The sequence below is a fragment of the Loxodonta africana genome, chromosome 10 (assembly GCF_030014295.1).
Source record: "Loxodonta africana isolate mLoxAfr1 chromosome 10, mLoxAfr1.hap2, whole genome shotgun sequence".
Lineage (NCBI taxonomy): Eukaryota > Metazoa > Chordata > Mammalia > Proboscidea > Elephantidae > Loxodonta > Loxodonta africana.
The window spans coordinates 101,239,444-101,263,616 of NC_087351.1; the positions used below are offsets into that span (position 1 = coordinate 101,239,444).

Genomic DNA, 24,173 nt, shown 5'->3' on the forward strand with positions numbered 1-24,173 from the left:
TTACACATGTGAAAACTCAAACTTAGGGGAAGACACACAGTGTCACAGATCCCCTGAGGGCTTTTGGAAGACTGCCAAGCTGTCTCCAGAACCCTCAGTCATGACCACAGGCTGTACTGCCTCCATTGCCCAACAAAGAAGAGATCTAGAATCTGCTTCATCATAACCATCCCATCTTGTGGTTGTTTTAGTCAAGACAGGAAGTGCTTTTAGACAGAGAAATTCAGAACTTTGTAAATCCTCCCAAAATCATTTTTCCATCTTATCTATTGTTTGTAAGAAGAAAGATGTGCACTTACTGAGCATCAGGCACATAGGAGGAAGTGGCACCCGCTGCCCATGCCCTTGCGCTCTTTGTCCAGGTCCCCAGGCAGGAGATGTGCATGGTTCAGGTGTTGTCCCTCAGACTTATGAGCCTAGCGATGAGTGGGATGCTATGTATCCCTCACAGCCCCATTTTCAGTAGCTTATTCAATCCTTCATACATCTCAGACCTTTGTTCTAATGGCATTTCCCTTCACCAACTATACCCTCTATTGTTGGTGTTGTTGTTAGGTGCCATCCAGTTGGTTCCGACTCACAGAGACCTTGTGTACAGTAGCATGAAACACTGCCAGTCTGCGTCATCCTTGCAATCGCTGCTATGCTTGAACTCATCATTGCAGTCACTGTGTCAATCCATGTTGATGAAAGTCTTCCCCTCTTTAACTGACCCTCTATTTACCAAGCATGATGTCTGTTTCCAGGGACTGGTCCCTCCTGATAACATGTTCAAGGTACATGAGAAGAAGTCTTGCCTTCCTTGACTCTAAGGAGTACTCTGGCTGTACTTCCAAGACAGATTTGTTAGTTCTTCTGGCAGTTCAGTTATATTCAATATTCTTCACCAAGACCGTAATTTAAAGGCATCAGTTCTTCCCTGGTCTTCCTTATTCATTGTCCAGCTTGTGCATGCATACAAGGCAACTGAAAACACCATGGCTTGGGTTAGGCGCACCTTAGTCCTCAAGGTGACATCTTGGCATTTTAAACTTTAAAGAGGTTTTTTGTTGCAGATTTGTCCAATGCAATATGCCATTTGATTTCTTGACTGCTGCTTCCATGAATGTTGATTGTGGATCCAAGTAAAGTGAAATCCGTGGCAGATTCAATATTTTCTCTGTTTATCATGATGTTGCTTATTGGTCCAGTTGTGAGGATTTTTGTCTTCTTTATGTTGAGGTGTAATCCGTACTGAAGGCTGTGGTCTTTGATTGTCATCAGTAAGTACTTCAAGTCCTCTTCCCTTTCAGCAGGTGAGGTTGTGTCATTTGCATATAGCAGGTTGTTAAGGATTCTTCCTCCAATCCTGATGCCATATTCTTCTACATATTGTCCAGCTTCTCAGATTATTTGCTCAGCATATAGATGGAATAAGTACGGGGAAAGGATACAACCGTCACGCACACCTTTTCTGATTTAAACCACACAGTATCCCCTTGTTCTGTTCAAACAACTGCCTTTTAGTCTACGTACAGGTTCCTGATAAGCCCAATTAAGTGTTCTGGAATTCCCATTCTTTGCAATGGTATTCATAACTTGTTATGATCCATACAGTCAAGTGCCTTCGCGTAGTGAAATAAAACACAGGTAAACGTCTTTCTGGTATTCTCTGCTTTCAGCCAAGATCCGTCTCACATCAGCAGTCATCTACCTCTTTCCACATCCTCTTCTACATCTGGCTAGAATTTCCGGCAGTTCCCCATTGATGTATTGCTGTAACTGTTTTTGAATTATCTTCAGAAAAATTTTACTCGTGTGTGCTATTAATGATACTGTTCAATAATTTCTGCATTCTGGTGAATCCTGTTTCTTTGGATTAGGCACAAATACAGATCTTTCTTGTCAGCTGGCCAGGTAGCTGTCTTCCAAATTTCTTGGCATAGATGAGTGAGCACCTTCAGTGCTGTATTCATTTGTTGAAACATCTAAACTGGTATTCTGTCAATTTCTGAGATTTTGTTTTTTGCCAATGGCTTCAGTTTAGCTTGGACTTCTTCTTCAATACCATTGGTTCCTGATCATATGCTACCTCCTGAAACGATAGAGCTTGGACCAATTCTTTTTGGTACCGTGATTCTGGATACTCATTCCAATTTCTTTTGATGCTTCCTGTGTCATTCAGTATTTTGCCCATAATCTGTTGCCGTCAAATTGATTCTGACGCGTATTGACCCCACAGGACAGAGCAGAAGTGCCCCCATAGAGTTTCCAAGGAGCACCTGGTGGATTTGAACTGCCAACCTTTTGGTTAGCAGTCATAGCACTTAACCTCTATGCCACAGGGTTCCCATTTTGCCCGTAGAATTCTTTAATATTGCAATTTGAGTTCTGAATTTTCTCTTCAGTTCTTTCAGTTTGAGAAATACTGAGTGTATTCTTCCCTTTTGGTTTTCTAACTCCAGGTCTTTGTACATTTCATTAGAATACTTTGTCTTCTTGAACTGCCCTTTGAAATCTGCTGTTCAGGTCTTTTACATCAGCATTTACTCCATTCGCTTTAGCTACCCTATAGCTACTTGACATTCAAGAGCAAGTTTCAGAGTCTCTTCTGACATCCATTTTGGTCTTTTCTTTCTTTCCTGTATTTTTAACGACCTTTTGCTTTCTTCATATATGATGTCCTTAATGTCATCCCACAACTTGTCTGTTCTTCAGTCATTAATGTTCAGTCATCAGATCTGTTTTTTTGATGGTCTCTAAATTCAGGTGGGATACACTCAAGGTCGTATATCCTCTAGAAAACTCTTTAATGAAGGTCTTGGGGGCAAATTATGTCTGTATTAATTTATCTGAAAATGTCTTTGTATTTGCCCTTGTTCTCAAAGTTTGATTTTCTTGGGTGTATAATTACAGAATGACAGATACTTTCTCTTAGCATTTTGGGAATATTAATTCAACCTTGGTAAGTAATCCACCTTAGTTTGTTTGTTTTTCATGGTCTTTGGTGAGCTGCAGTTTGATTGCAATGTGTCTAAGTATAGATTTCCTTTTTTTTTTTTTATCCTACCAGGGATTCACTGGACTTTATAAATCTGAGAATTCCATGTCCTTCGTCAGTTCTAGAAAGTTCTCACCTGTTATCTTTTTGAATATTGCCCTTTTCCCCATTAATTATCTTCTATTCTTAGGGAACTCCAATTACGCATATGCTAACCAAATCACTTTATTCGCCATGTCTCTTAGCCTCCCTTTGATAATTTCTCATCTTTTTAACACTCTGCTGGTTTTGTGTTATTTCTTTAGAACTATCTTGCAGTCCACTAATTCTCTCTTCAGCTGTTTTCAATCAGCTGATTAGTCCTTGAATTGACTTTTTAAATTTAAATTATATTTTTCATTTCTAGAAACTCTTTCTTTGTAAAAATATGCTCATCATTTTTATAGTTTCTTGGTCATTACTGTGTATTCAGATTCTTTCCGTTAATCCTATAAACATATTAAACACACCTATTTCATATTCTGTAAGAGTTAACCCTAATCTCTAAATTTTCTGTGGGTTTGGTTTTGTCACTTCTTATTTCTGCAGAATCTCATATAGTGACTTGTTCTCATGTGTGCGTGCGTTTTAACGAGTTTATATTTGTTAAAATTCTAACTGTGCAATTTTTTAAGTGCTGGGTTGAGGGTGCTTTTCTCAAGGAAGAATTTGTGTTTGCTTCTTCTAGATGCCTGAGATTAATTAATTTAATATAGCAAACTTTTATTTTTGTTGAATTGATTTTCATATTCTTTTAAATGGTCTTGCTTGTTTCTTTGAGTTACTTTTTATGCAGCAAGAGCAGTAAAATCATATAATTTCAAATATTGAATTTGCAAATTACTGTTGATTCCATTTCACACAACCTTTTGAGTCTGCTCTTTAATTTTTTAAATGCAGTATAACATACACACAGAAATATCCACATATCCCAAGAGTACAGACTGATAATTTTTTACAAACTGAACACATTCATGTAGTCAGCACCCATCACAAGAAACAGAACAATGGCAAAATCTCAGAAGTCCCCTTAATGCCCTCTTCCAGTCATTTCCTGGCCCCTCTCCAAAGATAAGCCTTACCCTGACTTTCAACGGGAAACCCTGGTGGCGTAGTGGCTAAGCACTATAGCTGCTAACGGTGCTCCTTGGAAACCGTATGGGGCAGTTCTACTCTGTCCTATAAGGTCGCTATGAGTCAGAATTGACTTGACGGCAATGGGTTTTTTTTTTTTTTTGGTTTGACTTTCAATAGCACAGAGCAACTTTGCCTGTTTTGTTTGTTTCTTCGTCTTTTTGATCAGATAGTATGATGTACTCTTTTGTACCTGTCTTTTTTTTAATCACTCAACATTATGTTTATGAACATCAACTATGTCATTCATGTAGCAATCACTTGTTCATTTTCATTGATATAGTGATCGCTGTTGTACTATTCTACCACTGATTGGGCATTCTAATTGGGGGCCATCACAAATAGTGCTAGCATGAACGTTCCAGCACGTGCCTTTTGATAAACATATATACACATTTCTGTCAACTATATACCTATAAGTAGAACCACTACATCATTATTGTTGTTCTTGTTAGGTGCCATCGAGTCAGTTCCGACTCATAGTGACTCTATGTGCAACAGAACGAAACACTGCCCAGACCTGTATACTCCTCACAATCGTTGTTATGCTCGAGCCCATTGTTGCAGCCACCGTGTCAATTCATCTCATTGAGAGTCTTCCTCTTTTTAGCTGACCTTCTTCTTTACCAAGAATGATGTCCTCCTCTGGGGACTGGTCCCTCCTGATAACATGTCCAAGGCATATGAAACAAGGTCTCACTATCCTGACTTCTAACAAGCATTCTGGCTGTACTTCTTCCAAGATAGATTTGTTTGGTCTTCTGGCAGTCCATGGTATATACAATATTCTTCACCAACACTGTAATTCAAAGGCATCAATTCTTCTTCAGTCTTCCTTATTCATTGTCCAACTTTCACATGCATATGATGTGATTGAAAATACCATGGCTTGGGTCAGGCATACCTTAGTCTTCAAGTTGACATGTTTGCCTTTTTTTTTTTTTTTTTTTTAACACTTTAAAGAGTTCTTTTGCGAAAGATTTACCCAGTGAAATGTGTTGTTTGATTTCTTGACTGCTGCTTTCTTAATTACATCATCGGGAGTATGCTTGTCCACCTATAGTAGATAGTGCTGAACTGTTTTCCATATAATAATAAACAAGAGTCCTAGGAGCCCTGTGTGCTCACTATCACTTGGTATTTTTTGTCTTTTTTATTTTATTTATTCTTGTAGGTGTGTAGTGTTATCTCACTATGGTTTTGGTTTGTATTTCTCTGATGACTGAAGAAGTCGAGCACCTAGGTCCAGTTTTAACTCATTGTTGGCTTGAGATTTGTGGGACCAAACTAATAATGTAGATTCTGTCCCTATACGCAGGTGAGTACCAGCCAAAGCTCAAGAATACTCAGGAAAGAATTTTTATTATAGTTTCTTCCAGGAATAAAGCTGAAGCAGAGAACTTGTCAATTTTCTCTCCTATCTGCTACCATAGGTGGGTTTTGTCATTTTGTTTTATTTGTGAAGGTGTCATCAGGTAAATTATCCAAACCACTAATAGGCCTCACCAACAAGGGAATATAGAAGTATTTCTCTACTCCAGTGTATGGAGAAAGATGGAATCTCTAATCCATGTGAATCTATGACGTTTTAAAAAATAAGCCGAACTAATAAACAATCAGGTATAAAGGTGAAATTGATGGTCACAATATTATACCAAGAATTGAGAGCATTCTGCTCTCTTGTTTATAAGAGTATAAAAAAAGATAAAAAGGGTTGGCCACAAAGAAAGCAGAAAGGAAAACAGAAGAGGTAGACTTGTCTGATTATTTTAAAATGTTCAGAAAACCACTACATTTTCGAATTCTACAGCTTAATAATATTTATTGCAACAATATTTCCTTAGCTAATAAACTAATTATGAACAGACCTTATACCTAGCTTACATGTGGAATTTTAAATTTTAAATTGTGTAACCATGAAGTTTATCACACACAAAGATGTTTCCTGATTGTAAACAAATCATCGAATTTGCTGTCATTTTATCAGCTGCTAAAATGACTTTTTGGAAACCCTGGTGGTGTAGTGGTTAAGAGCTACAGCTGCTAACCAAAGGGCTGGCAGTTTGAATCCACCAGGCACTCCTTGGAAACTCTGTGGGGCATTTCTACTCTGTCCTGTAGGGTGGCTATGAGTTGAATTGACTCGACAGCAACAGGTTTATTTATTTTTTTCCATTTAAAATGACTTTTGAACGATAGTTTTGTGTTCTTAGGTCATGCCCAGTGAGAAACATAATTCCTTCAAATCTAACCACTTGTGAATAACCCTTATTTGAAATAGCTAAGCTATCTCTGCTTGGTTTTGTTTACCAAAATCGATTAGATAATATTATGTTAATACCTTCTTGTAATTCAATGTACTTCCAATATCTTCCTTCTTTTTATTTATCTTGGATAAGCAAGATTAAAAAAAAAAAGAGGAGATTGTTTCAAAACAACGGTAATGAGGTCCTGTATCTTTTAAACATCTCAACTATCCTAGTTCCTCTTTCATTACAGAAACAAAGGCCTTTTACAAAGAGAGGTCAGTCTCTGTGGAACTAAGACCTTGTATGTTCATGTTTGTACCAATCTCCTCTGAAATTAATGAAGAAGAACAAACTGGCGACAACACTCTATGAAGCCTAAGAGACAACCCTGTGGATCCTCGAGGGCTCTTGGGCAGCATTCTGTGGTGATGAGAACATGGCCTTCTGCCCATTAAACTCAGCTGACCACTTTAGCTACCTGCTAGGAGCCTGGATCCTGACTTCCACCCATTGGGACCTGTGTGCAAATTAGTCTACATCCAGCCCTTACAGGCACTGGTGAATTAATCAGAACTTTTGAAAATAAAGAAAAATTGAAAAAAAAATCTTAGCAAAAGAGCATTTTATGTTGAAAACAAGCTACAATGAGGCAAGACTTACTTTTCCACTTAGTTGCAAAGAACTGACATAGCTGCCACTTCAAAAGAAAAGAAAAAATGAACAGCACATGCATCGAAGGACAGCACACCCTAGACCACTATCTGTTCCCCATTGTTTACATCTTTGTGGTTGTCATCAGCATCCCAGCCAACGTTGGATCTCTGTGTGTGTCTTTTCTGCAAGCAAAGAAGGATAATGAACTAGGAATTTACCTTTTCAGTTTATCCCTCTCCGATTTGCTCTATTCATTAACTCTCCCTCTGTGGATTAACTATACTTGGAACAGAGACAACTGGACTTTCTCACCTGCTTTGTGCAAAGGGACAGCTTTCTTGATGTACATGAACTTCTACAGCAGTACGGCTTTCCTCACCTGCATCGCTCTCGATCGATACTTAGCAGTTGTCTACCCCCTGAAGTTTTTTTATCTAAGGACAAGAAAGTTTGCATTCCTGGCCAGCCTCTCCGTTTGGGTATCGGAAACCATCTTCAATGCAGTCATGTTGTGGGAAGATGAAATCTCTATTGAGTATTGTGATGCCGAAAAGTCTAATTTTACTTTGTGCTATGACAAGTACCCTTTGGAAAAATGGCAAATTCGTCTCAACTTGTTTAGGACGTGTACGGGCTATGCGATCCCTTTGGTTATCATAATGCTTTGCAACCGGCAAGTCTACAAAGCTGTGCAGCACAATCGAGCCACAGAAGACAGAGAAAAGAAGAGAATCATAAAGCTCCTGGCTAGCATCACGCTGACTTTTATCTTGTGCTTCACACCCTTCCACGTGATGCTGGTGATTCGCAGCGTTTTAGAGCATGATGTGAGCTTGGATGAGGGGCCCTTTGTCCACAAGTCTTGGAAGCAGACTTATAAAATATATAGAATCACGGTCGCATTAACAAGTTTAAATTGCATTGCCGATCCAATTCTGTACTGTTTTGTAACCGAAACGGGGAGGTCTGACATGTGGAATGTATTAAAATTCTGGACAGGGAAGTTTAATAAATCACAAAGACAAAGGAAAAGTTTACTTTCCATGTCTACAAAAGATACTGTGGAATTAGAGGTCTTGGAATAGACCAAGAAGATTTATTTTTGCTTTGATTTTAAGGCACACAGTATTATACCACCAAGACTCAACCCACCACTGCCTACATGTTGCAAAAGAACTTTAGAAGGGGATGGGATCTAAGGGGTCCGATTGAGTGAATATTTATCCCTCTCCAATGGAAATATTTCCAAAGTGTGTGGGTACAGCTCCCTGACTTTTGTTAAATGAGGTGTATTAAATAAATTTCATATTTTCCTAATGACTCACAGTCATTTTTACTAATGGCAATTGTCTGCATCTGTGCTTTGCACCTCAGAGGTTAGTAAAGTGTGTAGAATTGTGTATCTTTAAATCAGTGATCTTTGTGTCCGATTTGCATTCTTTTTCTCAGGCTTTCTATGGATTTCAGGCGATCAGTTGTCACTTCTCCCCACTGTACATACCTGTCTCCAATAACTCCAATGATTAAACACTGCTTCCAGAGTTCTCTCATTCATTAACAAATGTTTATTGAGCCGTCTCCATGTACTAGGTTGTGTGATAAGTATTGACGTTAAAAAAAGATGGTCTTAGGCCTCCTGAAGCTTACATCGGTTAGGAAACCTAGTTATCAAGCTTTAAGACTTCTATATAAGGGAAAAGTTAATAGGCTCTGAGCGAGTATCTGGAGGCCTCTTCCATGATAGAAAGTACATGAGCTCTGTGAACACTTTTTGTTATTCAGGATGTTATTATTTAATTTAAGGAACTCAAGTTAGAAGTGTTGGATAGGATAGTAAAGGGATGGACTATAGTTTTTAAAGTCCCCCACCTCCCCTCCCTAGTCTGAGCAGTCCTCATGGATGAAGGAAAATTCAAGAGACATCAAATACAACCACCTTTATGGAGTCCCTGGAAACCCTGGTGGGGTAGTGGTTAAGTGCTACAGGTGCTAACCCAAGGGTCGGCAGTTCATATCCACCAGGCGCTCCTTGGAAACTCTATGGGGCACTTCTACTCTGTCCTATAGGGTTGCTATGAGTCAGAATCGACTCGATGGCACTGGGTTGGGTTTGGTTTTTGGGATGGAGTCCCTAGGAGCCCTGATGGTGCAGTGGTTAAATGCTTCACTGCTAACTGAAAGGTCAGCAGTTCGAACCCACTAGTCCCTCCTCATGGAAAGATGTGGCAGTCTGCGTCTGTAAAGATGACAACCCTGGAAACGTTGTTGGGCAAGTTCTACTCTGTCCTATAGGGTCATTATGAGTTGGAATCGACTCAATGGCAATGGGTTTTGGATTTTTTGCTATGGAGTTGGGGGTGGTGCAAATGGTTAAGTGCTTTGCTACTAACTATAAAGTTTAGCGGTTCAAATCTACTCAGAGGTACCTTGGAAGAAAGGCCTAGTGATCAACTTCCAGAAGACCATAGCCCATTGAAAACCCTGTTGAGCGTCAGTGGCACGCTGACTCCGAGGCAACTGGTTCGATATTTAGACCTTGTTGTTGTTGTTCAAATTATAAAGCATCGTCTCCGCAGCCACCCCTTAAGCAAATCTGCTTACCCAAACTGATACTTTATTTCAAGCTAACAGGTCTCCCAACAGTTTAGGTTTCTATTCTTCAATTTTATGATCAAATTAAAAAAAAAAAATTATCAATTGTCTCTGTTGCCTTTGTTAATTTATTTCTTTTTAATTAGATGATACTGATTTTAAAATACATTTTGTGATGCATCACATATAGGCATTTGCTTTTGCCAACAATTTACATTGCTCTGTGCTTTTTCCCCAGGGATTTCTGTCACCATTTTGTCATCCATGTATGAGGCTCCTGTTCTTTTCTGGCTAGCCCATCTACAGGTTGCTATGGAAACATGACAGTTACTATAATACCCTGACCCAGGAAGGCCTTTGTGATAACAGATTTCTTTGTCTAGGTCCATCAGGTGACCTTGTCATGGAACCAGAAGCCTGTTCCTCCAACAGACACACACAACACACATTCCCAGATACACATAACACACATTCGCAGACACACACACACATCACGTTTACAGTTACACATAACACATATTCCCAGACATATGTAACACACATTCACACACACAACACATACTCACAGCACATACACTCAGACACACATAACACATACCCAGATACGCACACAGACACATTGAACACATATTCAGAGACACACATAATACATGTTTGTAGATGCACACAAACGACCTGCCCCCATCTCACAAAAACTAACAAAAATCCCTTGCCCCTTTTAGCATGTTCTCCTATTGTTTTGTGAAGTGTGCAACACCAACTTAGTAGAAAACCCAGTAACTCCTTAACTTCTGACATAACTCCCCGTCTGGATGTTTTCTTTTTCGTGTTTACTACATCTGCAGCCAGGAGTTCGTTATTAAGGTTCGCCCTCCCTGTCCCTTCTTCCTTCTTCCTCTTCCACCCAAAACTGGCTGCCGAGCTCTGACATCTGCATTTTTTCATTACTGTACTGTGTGGTTGTTGTTCGGTGCCATCGAGTCGTTTCCGACTCCTTGAGACCCTGTACAACAGCAGGCAACACTGCCCGGTCCTGCGCCATCCTCACTATCGTTGCTATTACTGTACTCTTCCGGGAAAAATCCAGTTCAGACGGAGATGTTTTCTTTCATTTACCTCCCCTGGGTAAATACCTTTGAGGAAAATAGCAGAAAGTTAAATTAAAAGAAAACAGGAATGTACCGTTTTAGAATTATTCCGTGTCCATAGTACAAACACCTAATCTATTTAAGCAAAAAAAAAAAAAAAATGCCCACTATAGCTTTTGTCTTTTATTGTTTGGCGTTTCAAACAGCTTAAAGATAGAGCACAGCGGGACTCGCTTTGTAATATTAATTACATCAGCTGAATACCCCTTGTTTGCAGGAAAACATGAAAATGACAAAAGAGGGCAGGCAAGGGAGAAGTGATGGGGGCGTTAAGATTCCTGAAGACATTTTCCTGCTGCTCCACTTGTTGCTGGCCAAGAAAAACAACACGGGGGTCCTGCGTGTGGCCACTAGGTGGCGATAGTGCTTTATCGGGGACCTGTGTTGTTTGAGCCAGCTACCACTCCCAAAAGGGCAGGGTTTCCGAAAGTAGAGTAGGATAGTGTTTTATTTTGCAAGAAACAAAAATACCTTCTACGAACTGGAAATAAATAGGAAAAAAATGTTAAAATTCTCTTTGAAGCTTTTATTTCTCTGTTACCTGAATAGCTCAATAATCATCAGACAGTTCACTTGATTTAAATCAATATGTTATTCCAATCCTTTTTTTTTTTTTTTCAGCTGGTTAAAATTGGTCAGGCCACACGTAAGAGAATACAGGCTAAGTTGAGGGATTTCTGCAAGATTGTGGCTATAACATTGATAAATTGTCCTTGTCCAATTGTCTTATATAAGAAAATACAGACTACCATTCATGTAAGTAAAGCCAGAGTGCCCTTTGGAAGCAGGATAATGAGACTTTCTCTCACAGTACGTACTTTGGACATGTTATCAGGAAGGACCGGTCTCTGAAGAAGGACATCATGCTTGGTAGAGGGTCAGCAAAAAGAGGAAGACCCTCAATGAGACGGATTGGCACAGTGGCTGCAACAACACGCTCAAACATAACAATGATCGTGAGAATGGCGCAGGACCCAGCAGTGTTTTGTTCTGTTGTATATAGGGTCACTATGAGTTGGAACCAACTCAAAGGCACCTAACAACATTCACATTAACAGAAATACAGAGCATTTAAGTTATAAGCCGTTTGCGTTTATTATCTACTATAATTTTTATCTATGGAAGTCAAGATGTAATTTAATATATGTCTGATTTTTCATTTCTACATCGGTATTATTAGATCTCAGCACTAAAACATTACATCTGTTCTTTTCAACTGTTTAAATCTGTTCTCCCCAAATAACAGTCATGTTTTAATTTAATAGCATTTGCATAGCATTAAACAGATAACGGACTGTAATCAATTTTTCTCCTGACTATAATTTTCTCCAGCCATTTAAGAACCACCTGTGGATTTCTATACATTAAAAAAAAATGGGTTGTGATTGCTCAAACAATGTTGCAATAAAAACAAATGGGTTGTGATTGCTCAAACAATGTTGCAATGAGACGTTCAAAAAGCAAGTAATCTACATAAGAAGAGGAATGAGCTAGGGAAGTCTCAGGATTATTGTTCAGTGTGAGCTCTAGAATAAAAACATAAATTCTGTTATCTAGCCAATGTGTGATCAATTAATTTCAAACCAAAAACAACTGAGAACCTTACTGTACAATGACCTGACTTGTCAATACCATGAAAAGCATTAACTTCAAGTCTTACTATTTCAACAATAGTTCTTAGATTTTTTGATTGAGCTTGTAAACATCCTTCTAAAAGAATCTTTTTCAGAATTACTGTAACATTTCTGGTATTGGTCCCAAGACTATTGGTACTATTGATTTAACTTGGAAAAATGACTTAATTTCTCAAATCCTGGCTTCCTCTGACAATTAAATGAACCATATCAAAGACTGAAATTGCCTTTGTAGAAATGTCACAGAGAGATCTACTGTGAAACTTTTGAGCAGGCACACAATGGGTGCTGACTCTAATAGTCTTTATTAGTGTTTGTTTGTTTGTTTAATATACATATAATGAAAAAAATCCTCTTCCCCACCACCTACCCACCCATGGAACTTGCACTTGCTGATATTAAGGGGAGATGCTGAGGGAGGCACTGCTATCAGTGCTCCTCTGGAAATTCACCCAAGGAGGGGAAGTGTGACCCCCTGTTTTCAAAAGGACTATAGAACTGGATGACCTAATGCATTTGAGCACTTTTCCAGTCCTTCTCGCTTGAAAGGATTGTCAAGGCAGAGTAGGGTTAGGAACAAGCAGAGATTCTCTTTCTCACTCTGCAAGTCTTGTTTTGACCACCAAGAAGACTATCATTAAGGATCTCCTCACTGGTATCCAGAATTGTCTATTGAGTGAGTACATAATGTTAATTAGTGGAATGAACTAAGAATGGTGCATGTCTTTGGGGTAGGCTGTCAGCACGTTGCCCTCCTCAGAGTGTGACCCCCTGCCACTACCAGAAACCAGTGCATACAACCTTCACCACTACTACTCTAAGGTAGTAGGTGAGAGCCTACACCACACACTAGGTGACCAACTATCAGGCCACCTGAGTTGATCCTATTCAAGAATAGTGCATGGACTCATAGGCTCATATATGTGGTAACAGCTCTAACCATCTGGTAACAGGACATTAGTGCTTCAAAGGCTCTAATAATCAAGTTAGCACACTCTAGTAGCCCATCTGGGTATATTGAAACAAAAAACAAGAAGATAGGACACAGTGAGCAAACATAAAATAAATTATTATAATAACTAATAGATGGCTCGGAAACAGCAGTCAATATCAAACCACATAAAGAAGCAGACCATGATTGTTTCTACAAACCCCCCAAACAGAAAATCAAGATCTTTCCCGGATGAAGGCGTATTCCTGGAATTGCCAGATGTAGAATACAAAAGGTTAATATACAGAATGCTTCAAGGCATCAGGGATGACATCAGAAATGAAATCAGGCAATGTACAGAAAAGCCAAGGAACACATAGATAAAGCAGTTCAAGAAATTAAAAAGATTATTCAAGAACATAATGAAAAATTTAATAAGCTTCAAGAATCCATAGAGAGACAGAATTCAGAAGATCAACAATAAAATTACAGAAATAGACAACTGAATAGGAGGTCAGAGGAGCAGAATTGAGGAACTGGAATGCAGAATTGGGGAGATGCAGAATAAGGCAAATGGCACCAATATATTTCAAGAAAAATCAGATAAAAGAATTTTAAAAAATGAAGAAACCCTAAGAATCATGCAGGACTCCATCTAGAATAACTTGCACGTGATTGGAATTCCAGAACAGGGAAGGATAACAGAAAATACAGAAAGAATTGTTGAAGATTTGTTGGCAGAAAACTTGCCTGACATTGTGAAAGATGAAAGGATATCTATCCAAGATGCTCATCAAGCCCCATACAAGGAAGATTCCAAGAGAAAATCACCAACACATATTATCATCAAATTTGCCAAAACCAAAGACAAATTTTTTTTAATAATTTTTATTGTGCTTTAAATGAAAGTTTACAAATTAAGTCAGTCTCTCACATAAAAACTTGTATACACCTTGCTACATACTCCCAATTACTCTCCCCCTAATGATACAGCCCACTCCCTCCCTCCACTCTCTTTTCATATCCATTTTGCCAGCTTCTAACCCCCTCTACCTTCTCATCTCCACTCCAGCAGGAGATACCAACATAGTCTCAAGTGTCCACCTGACTCAAGAAGCTCACTCTTCACCAGCATCTCTCTCCAACCCATTGTCCAGTCCAATCCATGTCTGAAGATTTGGCTTTGGAAATGGTTCCTGTCCTGGGCCAACAGAAGACCTGGGGGCCATGACCACCAAGGTCCTTCCAGTCTCAGTCAGACCATGAAGTCTGGTCTTTTTATGAGAATTTGGGGTCTGCATCCCACTGCTCTCCTGCTCCCTCAAGGGTTCTCTGTTGTGTTCCCTGTCAGGGCAGTCATTGGTTGTAGCCAGGCACCATCTAGTTCTTCTGGTCTCACGATGGTGTAGTCTCTGGTTCATGTGGCCCTTTCTGTCTCTTGGGCTTGTAATTGCCTTGTGTCTTTGGTGTTCTTCATTCTCCTTTGATCCAGGTGGGTTGAGACTCATTGATGCCTCTTAGATGGCCGCTTGCTATCTTTTAAGACCCCAGACACCACTCTTCAAAGTGGGATGCAGAATGTTTTCTTAATAGATCTTATTATGCCAGTTGACTTAGAAGTCCCCTGAAACCATGGTCCCCAAATCCCTGCCCCTGCTACGGGGGCCTTCGAAGCATTCAGTTTATTCAGGAAACTTCTTTGCTTTTGGTTTAGTCCAATTGTGCTGACCTCCCCTGTATTGTGTGCTGTCTTTCCTTTCACCTAAAGTAGTTCTTACCTACTATCTAATTAGTGAATATCCCTCTTCCACCCTCCCTCCCTCCCCCCCTCATAACCACCAAAGAGTGTTTTCTTCTCAGTTTAAACTATTTCTCAAGTTCTCATAATAGTGGTCCTATACAATATCTGTCCTTTTGCAACTGACTAATTTCACTCAGCATACTGCCTTCCAGGTTCCTCCATGTTATGAAATGTTTCACAGATTCATCACTGTTCTTTATCGATGCGTAGTATTCCATTGTGTGAATATACCATAATTTATTTATCCATTCATGTGTTGATGGGCACCTTTGTTGCTTCCATCTTTTTGCTATTGTAAACTGTGCTGCAATAAACATGGGTGTGCATATATCTGTTTGTGTAAATGCTGTTATTTCTCTAGGATATAGTCCAAGGAGTGGGATTGCTGGGTCTTATCGTAGTTCTCTTTGTAGCTTTTTAAGGAAGAGCCAAATTGATTTCCAAAGTGGTTGTTCCATTTTACATCCCCACCAGCAGTGTATAAGTGTTCCAATCTCTCAAAGACAAAATTTTAAAAGCAGCCACGGATAAATGAAAAGTCACCTACAAAGGAGAATCAATAAGAATAAGTTCAGACTACTTGACAGAAACCATGCAGGCAAGAAGGCAATGGGATGACATATATAGAGCATTGAAGGAGAAAAATTGCCAGGCAAGAATCATATATCCAGCAAAACCCTCTCTCAAATATGAAGGTGAAATTGAGTCATTTACAGATAAACACAAGCTTAGAGATTTTGCACAAACCAAACTAAAGCTACAAGAATTACTAAAGGAAATTCTTTGGTTAGAAAATCAATAATATCAGATATCAACACAACACAAGGACACAGAACAGAGCATCCTGATATCAACTCAGATAGAGAAATCAAAAAAATAAAATCAGATAAATTTTTTGAAAATGCTCAAAACAGGGAATCACTCATGTCATTATGTAAAAGATAAAAATAATCAATAAAGAGGGACTAAATACAAGAGCCATAGATCTTCCATATGGAGAGGAAATCAAGGCAATATAGGGAGATGCAAGTCAGGTTTATACTTAGGAAAATAGGAGTAAATATTAAGGTACCCACAAAGAAAACTAACAATCCCATGCTTCAATATAAAAACCAATATAAACTCAGTAAAAACAAATTCAACTGCAATGAAAAAGAGGAACACACAATTTACGAAGAAAAACTCAGCACAAAAAAGTAAGTGGAAAAATGAAATTGTCAACAACACACAAAAAAAGGCATCAAAATGACAGCACTAAGCTCATACCTGTCTATAATCACTCTGAGTGTAAATGGACTAAATGCACCAATAAAGAGACAGAGTTGCAGATTGGATTTAAAAAACAAAACAAAACATAATCCAGCTATATGCTGCCTACAAGAGACACACCTTAGACTTAGAGACACAAACAAACTCAAACTCAAAGGACGGAAAAAATATTTCAAGCAAATAACAATCAAAAATGAGCAGGAGTGGCAATATTAATATCTGACAAAATAGACTTTAAGTTAAATCTACCACAAAGGATAAAGAAGGACACTATATAATGATTAAAGGGACAATTTACCAGGAAGATATAACCATATTAAATATTTAGGTACCCAATGACAGGGCTGCAAGTTACATAAAACAAACTCTAACAGCATTGAAAAGTGAGATAGACAGCTCCACAATTATAGTAGGAGACTTCAACACACCACTTTCAGTGAAGGACGGGACATCCAGTAAGAAGCTCAATAAAGACACGGAAGATCTAAATACCACAATCAAACAACTTGACCTCATAGATATATACAGAACACTCCACCCGACAGCAGCCACGTATACTTTCTTTTCGAGTGCACATGGAACATTCTCTAGAATAGACCACATATTAGGTCATAAAGCAAGCCTTTCCAGAATCTAAAACATGGAAATATTAAAAAGCATCTTCTCAGACTATAAGACCATAAAAGTAGAAATCAATAACAGAAAAAGCAGAGAAAAGAAATCAAATACTTGGAAACTGAACAATACCCTGCTCAAAAAAGACTGGGTTATAGAGGACATTAAGGATGGAATAAAGAAATTCATAGAATCCAATGAGAACGAAAACACTTCCTATCAGAACCTTTGGGACACAGCAAAAGCATTGCTCAGAGGTCGATTTATATCAATAAATGCACACATACAAAAAGAAGAAAGTGCCAAAATCAAAGAACTGTCCTACAACTTGAACAAATAGAAAGAGAGCAACAAAAGAAACCCTCAGGCAGCGAAGAAAACAAATAATAAAAATTAGAGCAGAATTAAATTAATTAGAGAACAGAAAAACAATTGAAAGAGTTAACAAGACCAAAAGCTGGTTCTCTGAAAACATTAACAAAATTGATAAACCATTGGCCAGAATGACAAAAGAAAAACAAGGAAGGAAACAACCCAAATAAGAAAGAGATGGGCGATATCACAACAGACCCAACTGAAATTAAAAGAATCATATCAGATTACTACGAATAATCGTACTCTAACAAATGTGAAAAACTAGAAGAAATGGATGAATTCCTATAAACACACTACTTACCTAAACTAACACAGACCTAGAACAACTGCATAGACCCATAACAAAAAAGAGATTGAAAAGGTAATCAAAAAACTCCCAACAACAACAAAAAAAAAGCCTTGGCCCTGATGGCTTCACTGCAGAGTTCTACCAGACTTTCAGAAAAGAGGTAACACAACTACTACTAAAGGTATTCCAGAGCGTAGAAAAGGTAGAATACTCTCAAGCTCATTTTATGAAGCCAGCATATCCCTGATACCAAAACCAGGTAAAGACATCACAAAAAAAGAAAATTACAGACCTATATCCCTCATGAACATTGATGCAAAAATCCTCAACAAAATTCTAGCCAATAGAATTCAACAACATATCAAAAAAATAATCCACCACGACCAAGTGGGATTTATACCAGGTATGCAAGGTTGGTTCAATATCAGAAAAACCATTGATGTAATCCACCATACAAATAAAACAAAAGACAAAACCCACATGATCTTATCAATTGATGCAGAAAAGGCATTTGACAAAGTCCAACACCCATTCATGATAAAAACTCTCAGCAAAATAGGAATTGAAGGAAAATTCCTCAACATAATAAAGGGCATCTATAAATTTTTTTTTTTTTATACAAAGCCAACAGCCAACATCATTCTAAACGGAGAGAGCCTGAAAGCATTTCCCTTGAGAATGAGAACCAGACAAGGATGCCCTTTATCACACCTCTTATTCAACATTGTGCTAGAGGTCCTAGCCAGACCAATTAGGCTAGACAAAGAAATAAAGAACATCTGGATTGGCAAGAAAGAAGTAAAATTATCTCTATTTGCAGATGACATGATCTTATACACAGAAAACCCTAAGGGATCCTCCAGAAAACTACTGAAACTAATAGAAGAGTTCGGCAGAGTTTCAGGTTACAAGACAAACATACAAAAATCACTTAGATTCCTCTACATTAACAAAAAGAACGTTGAAGAGGAAATCACCAAACCAATACCATTCACAGTAGCCCCCAAGAAGATAAAATACTTAGGAATAAATCTTACCAGAGACTTAAAAGACCTATACAAAGAAAACTACAAGATACTACTGGAAGAAACCAAAAAAGAACTATATAAGTGGAAAAATATACCTTGCTCATGGATAGGAAGACTTAACATTGTAAAAATGTCTGTTCTACCAAAAGCCATCTATAGATAAAATACAATTTGATCCAAATTCCAACGACATTTTTTAATGAGATGGAAAAACAAATCACCAACTTCATATGGAAGGGCAAGAGAATCCGGATAAGTAAAGCATCACTGAAAAAGAACAAAGTGGGAGGCCTCACTCTACGTGATTTTAGAACCTACTATGCAGCCACAGTAGTCAAAACAGCCTGGTACTGGTACAACAACAGATACATAGACCAGTGGAACAGAATTGAGAATCCAGACATAAATCTATCCACATATGAGCAGCTGATATTTGACAAAGGCCCAAAGTCAGTTAATTGGGGAACAGACAGTCTTTTTAACAAATGGTGCTGGCATAACTGGATATCCATCTGCAAAAAAGAGAAACAAGACCCATACCTCACACCATGCACAAAAACTAACCCAAAATGGATCAAAGACCTAAACATAAAGCCTGAAAGGATAAAGATAATGGAAGAAAAAACAGGGACAATGTTAGAAGCCCTAGTACATGGCATAAAGAATATACAAACATTACCAAAAATGCAGAAGAGAAACCGGATAACTGGGAGCTCCTAAAAATCAAACACCTATGCCCATCCAAAGACTTCACTGAAAGAGTGACTACCTATAGACTGTGAAAAAGTTTTTAGCTATGACGTTTCTGATCAGCGCCTCATCTCTAAAATCTACATGATTCTGCTAAAACTCAACCACGAAAAGACAAATAACCCAACTAAAAAATTGCTGAAGGATATGAACAGGCGCTTCACTAATGAAGACACTCAGGCGGCTAACAGATACATGAACCCATGTGTCTCTCAGTTTGTTGTACTGTGGGGGCTTGTGTGTTGCCGTGAGGCTGGAAGCTATGCCACTGGTATTTAGATACCAACACCGTCACCCATGGAGGACAGGTTTCAGCTGAGCTTCCAGACTAAGACAGACTAGGAAGAAGGACCTGGCAGTCTACTTCTGAAAAGCATTAGCCAGTGAAAACCTTATGAATAGCAGAGGAACATTGTCTGATATAGTTCTGGAAGATGAGCCCCCAGGTTGGAAGGCACTCAAAAGATGACTGGGGAAGAGCTGCCTCCTCAAAGTAGAGTCAACCTTAATGACATGGATGGAGTAAAGCTTTCAGGACCTTCATTTGCTGATGTGGCATGACTCAAAATGAGAAGAAGCAGCTGCAAACATCCATTAATAATCGGAACCTGGAATGTACAAAGTATGAATCGAGGAAGATTGGAAATTGTCAAAAATAAAATGGAATATATCCTAGCATGAATCTAGGAAGATTGGAAATTGTCAAAAATAAAATGGAATATATCCTAGAGAAATAAGAGCCTTTACATGAACAGATATACGCACGTCCATGTTCATTGCAGCGTTGTTTACAATGGCAAAAAGATGGATGCAACCAGGGTGCCCAACGACGGATGAATGGATAAATAAATTATGGTATATTCACACAATGGAATACTACACATTGATAAAGGACAGCGATGAATCCATGAAACATTTCATAACATGGAGAAATCTGGAAGGCATTATGCTGAGTGAAATTAGTCAGTTGCAAAAGGACAAAATACTGTATAAGACCACTATTACAAGAACTGGAGAAATAGTTCAAACAGTGAAAAAATATTTTTTGATGGTTACAAGAGGGGAGATGGAGGGGGGGTGGGTATTCACTAATTACGTAGTAGAGAAATTTTACTTAGGTGAAGGGAAAGACAACACACCATACAGGAAGGGTCAACACAACTGGACCAAACCAAAAGTAAAGAAGTTTCCTGAATGAACTGAATGGTTCAAAAGCCAGAGTAGCAGGGCCCAGGGTTTGAGGACCATGGTTTCAGGGACATCTAGGTCAATTGGCATAATAAAATCTATTAAGAAAATCCTGCATCCCACTTTGGAGGGTGGCATCTGGGGTCTTAAACACTAGCAAGCACCATCTAAGATGCATCAATTGGTCTCAACCCACCTGGAGCAAGGAAGAATGAAGAACACCGAAGACACAAGGTAGTTACGAGCCTAAGAGATAGATAGGACCACATAAACCAGAGACTACATCAGCCTGAGACCAGAAGAACTAGATGGTACCCGGCCACAACCGACAACTGCCCTGACAGGCAACTCAACAGAGAACCCCTGAGAGAGAAGGAGAGCAGTGGGATGCGGACCTCAAATTCTTGTAAAAAGACCAGACTTAATGGTCAGACAGGAACTAGAGGGACCCCGGAGGCCATCGACCTTCTGTTATCCCAAGACAGGAACCGTTCCCAAAACCAACTCTTCAGATAGGGTTTGGACTGGAATATGGGATGGAAAATGGTAATGGTGAAGAATGAGCTTCTTGGATCAAGTAGACACATGAGACTATTTGGGCATCTCCTGTCTGCAGGGGAGAAGAGAGGGCAGGGGGGGCCAGAAGCTACCTGAATGGACATGAGGAGAGTGGAGGGAAGAACTGTGCTATCTCATTAGAGGGGCAGCAATTAGAGGTGTATGGCAAGGTGTATGTAAATTTTTGTATGAGAGACTGACCTGATTTGTAAACTTTCACTTAAAGCATAATGAAAATTAATTTAAAAAATAAGAATGGTATATGTCTCGGTCAGGGTTTTCCAGAGAAACAGAACCAATAAGATATTTTTTATATTCAGTAGGTCCCCCTTATCACAGGGGGATATGTTCCAAGACCCCCATCTGATGCTTGAAACCACGGTTAGTACCTAACCCTGTATATGCTATGTTTTGCTCTATGTGTATATACCTGTGATAAAGCTTAATTCATAAATTAGGCACAGTAAGAGACTAACAACAATAACATAATAAAATAGAACAACTATAACAATATAGTGTAATTAAAGTTATGTGAAAGTGATCTCTCTCTCTCATCACGCTACTTATTTAACATTTGGTACCTCAGTTGACCGTGGGTAACTGAAACCATTGAAAGCGAAACTACAGATAAGAAAGGGCTAAAGTTCGTGGTTGTATATATACAACAGATCAGAAAAATAGACATGGTAGAATGCTGTCTGCTTAAAAGGAAAGTGATCTGAAATAGCAGCCCTGGATAAGTCAGCTCCCATGGGGCAAGGGAGGTATCCAGACATTCTCACAAGCTGCCAGGGGTGAAAGGAGAAACAGAGGAGGCCAGTGGACCTACCGCAGATGACTATGGGAGGGAAACAGGAGTCTGTGGTAGAGGTGCAGAGAGTACAACCTACGCCAAAGGAGGGACGGAGAAGGTAGCTGAGATGCAGAGGATCACAGCACTAGTGAGAACCAAGGTAAGAGAACACAACCAAAGGGTGAAACGCTGGACCCCAGCCAGGCCACCAGACCACAAGTCACACTGCCTGTGGACAACCGCAGCGTCTAACAGCAGAATGCACAGTGGACAGGCAGGACATCTTCTCAAAGGATGCAGAGGACCCAGAGGACAGCACCAAGACCACCAGGTAGACTTCACCTCTTTCCTCACTGTGAAGAAGACAGATAAACTTTCCCCTCCACCAGGTGCCATCCTGTGGAGGGAGGAGGGGCGGTGGTGAATATCTAAGAAGAGAAACTGTACTAAGAGGGAATACGAAACTTGAGTTTGACTATCCAGAAGACACTGAACTAGTCTTTTAAAGGACTTTTTAGACCAGCAGAGACTGAAATACTTTCCACATCCAAGATTAGGGTTGTTTTTCCCACATCAGTGTTTTCAGAGCAAGATGACAGTAGTTTCTTTCCCACATCTAAATGTAGTGTGTAACTACGTGATCCCTCAACTCAACAAATGTCTGGAAAATTGTGCAGGATTATGGTGTTTCACTCATTTCTCATTAAAAAAGTTGCTATCAAGTCAATTCTGACTCATGGCGACACCATGTGTGTCAGAATAGAACTGTGCTCTATAGGGTTTTCAATTGGCTGTGCTCTTTTAGAAGCAGATTGTTAGGCCTTTCTTCTGAGGTATCTCTGGGTAGATTGAAACTGCCAACCTTTCAGTTAGTAGCCAAGTGCTTAACCGTTTGCAATACCCAGGGACTTCCCATTTTACATACCCCAAAACCAAACCCACTGCCGTCAAGTTGATCCCGACTCATAGTGACCCTATAGGACAGAGTAGAACTGCCCCACAGAGTTTCCAAGGAGTGCCTGGTGGATTTGAACTGCTGACCTCTTGGTTAGCAGCCATAGCACTTAACCTCTGCGCCACCAGGGTTTTCCATTTTACATACGCCTAGTTCATTTAAGCTAAATTTTCATTTACTGGAAAACGATGGCAGAAAATGTTGCCTTTGCAAACACCCCATAAACAATGTCCTGGTTACTGGGGGCTAGGAGAATGGGAAGATGGATAATGAAGAGGATTAAGTACTCTTCAAAGTTTTGGTTCACCTTCACTTCAAAACTCATTTGTTTCTGTCGTTCTCTGGATGAAAAGGAATTTCATTTCTTCCAATGCATATGGACAGAATGCTAATAATCACAATACCTAGCAATGCATCTTACATAGGACATGCATTGAATATTCATTTACTCGTTTGATGTACTGATTTGATTTGAAGAGAGATATGAAAATTACATGGTGTAATTGGATTGATTGAATTGAAGTGAGGAAGACGAGCTGAGATCTTCTAGAAATCCCAAAGGGGCCACAAGGGCTGGGTGTGGTCATTATGTGTGGTAGCGTTTATTGGAGGAGCCCCTGAGTGGAGCAAACAGTTAAGCACTGGACTCTTAGCTGAAAGGTTGGCAGTTAGAACCCATCCAATGCACCTCAGAAGACAGGCCTGGCTATCTGCTTCCGAAAGGTCACAGCTTTGAAAACCCTGTGAAGCAGTTCTACTCTGCACACATGGAGTTGCCATGAGCTGAGATGGACTCATCAGCAACTAACAACAGAGGTATTAATTGGGTGGGCAGCGTGGCAGCTCTCTGCTATGGTGAACACACTGGAAACAGAATGAGCTCACTATGAGACAGAAATTTTCCCTCGGTCCTACCTCAGCTAAAAGATTAATCATTCGTTATCATGTTCCATATTCAGCTCTAGTAAGGCATTTAGAGACAAACCAATACAAAATCCTCATTTTATAGGAGCCTGAGCTCAGAGAGTCAAATTAATTAGCCAAAAGTCACACAGCTTCTAAATGACAAAGACTGGAGTTTCAAGTCTCCCAGACCAAGAGCTTTCTCATTACTGCAGGACTCTTCCAGTTGTAGGCAACAGATCGAAGTGACTGAGGGGAAAAAAAACACACATATATATATATATATTT

The 24,173-nt window shown here is 39.3% G+C and overlaps 1 protein-coding gene across 10 annotated transcripts in view; it reads left to right on the forward strand.

Moving 5' to 3' along the window:
- The window catches only part of GPR65 (G protein-coupled receptor 65), a 170,626-nt gene that overhangs the window by 5,702 nt on the left and 140,751 nt on the right, over window positions 1–24,173 (forward strand). For 2 of the 10 annotated variants that reach the window (XM_003408806.3, XM_064292837.1), the window contains exon 2: window positions 6,653–8,373. The exons of 7 other annotated variants lie outside the window; for them this stretch is intronic. In XM_003408806.3, the coding sequence (XP_003408854.1) occupies window positions 7,119–8,141 (1,023 nt within the window). In that variant the 5' untranslated portion in view covers window positions 6,653–7,118 and the 3' untranslated portion in view covers window positions 8,142–8,373. Of the gene's footprint in view, window positions 1–5,522; window positions 5,587–6,652; window positions 8,374–24,173 lie in introns of those variants that run through there. One more of the 10 variants, XM_023546461.2, reaches the window with a different exon arrangement.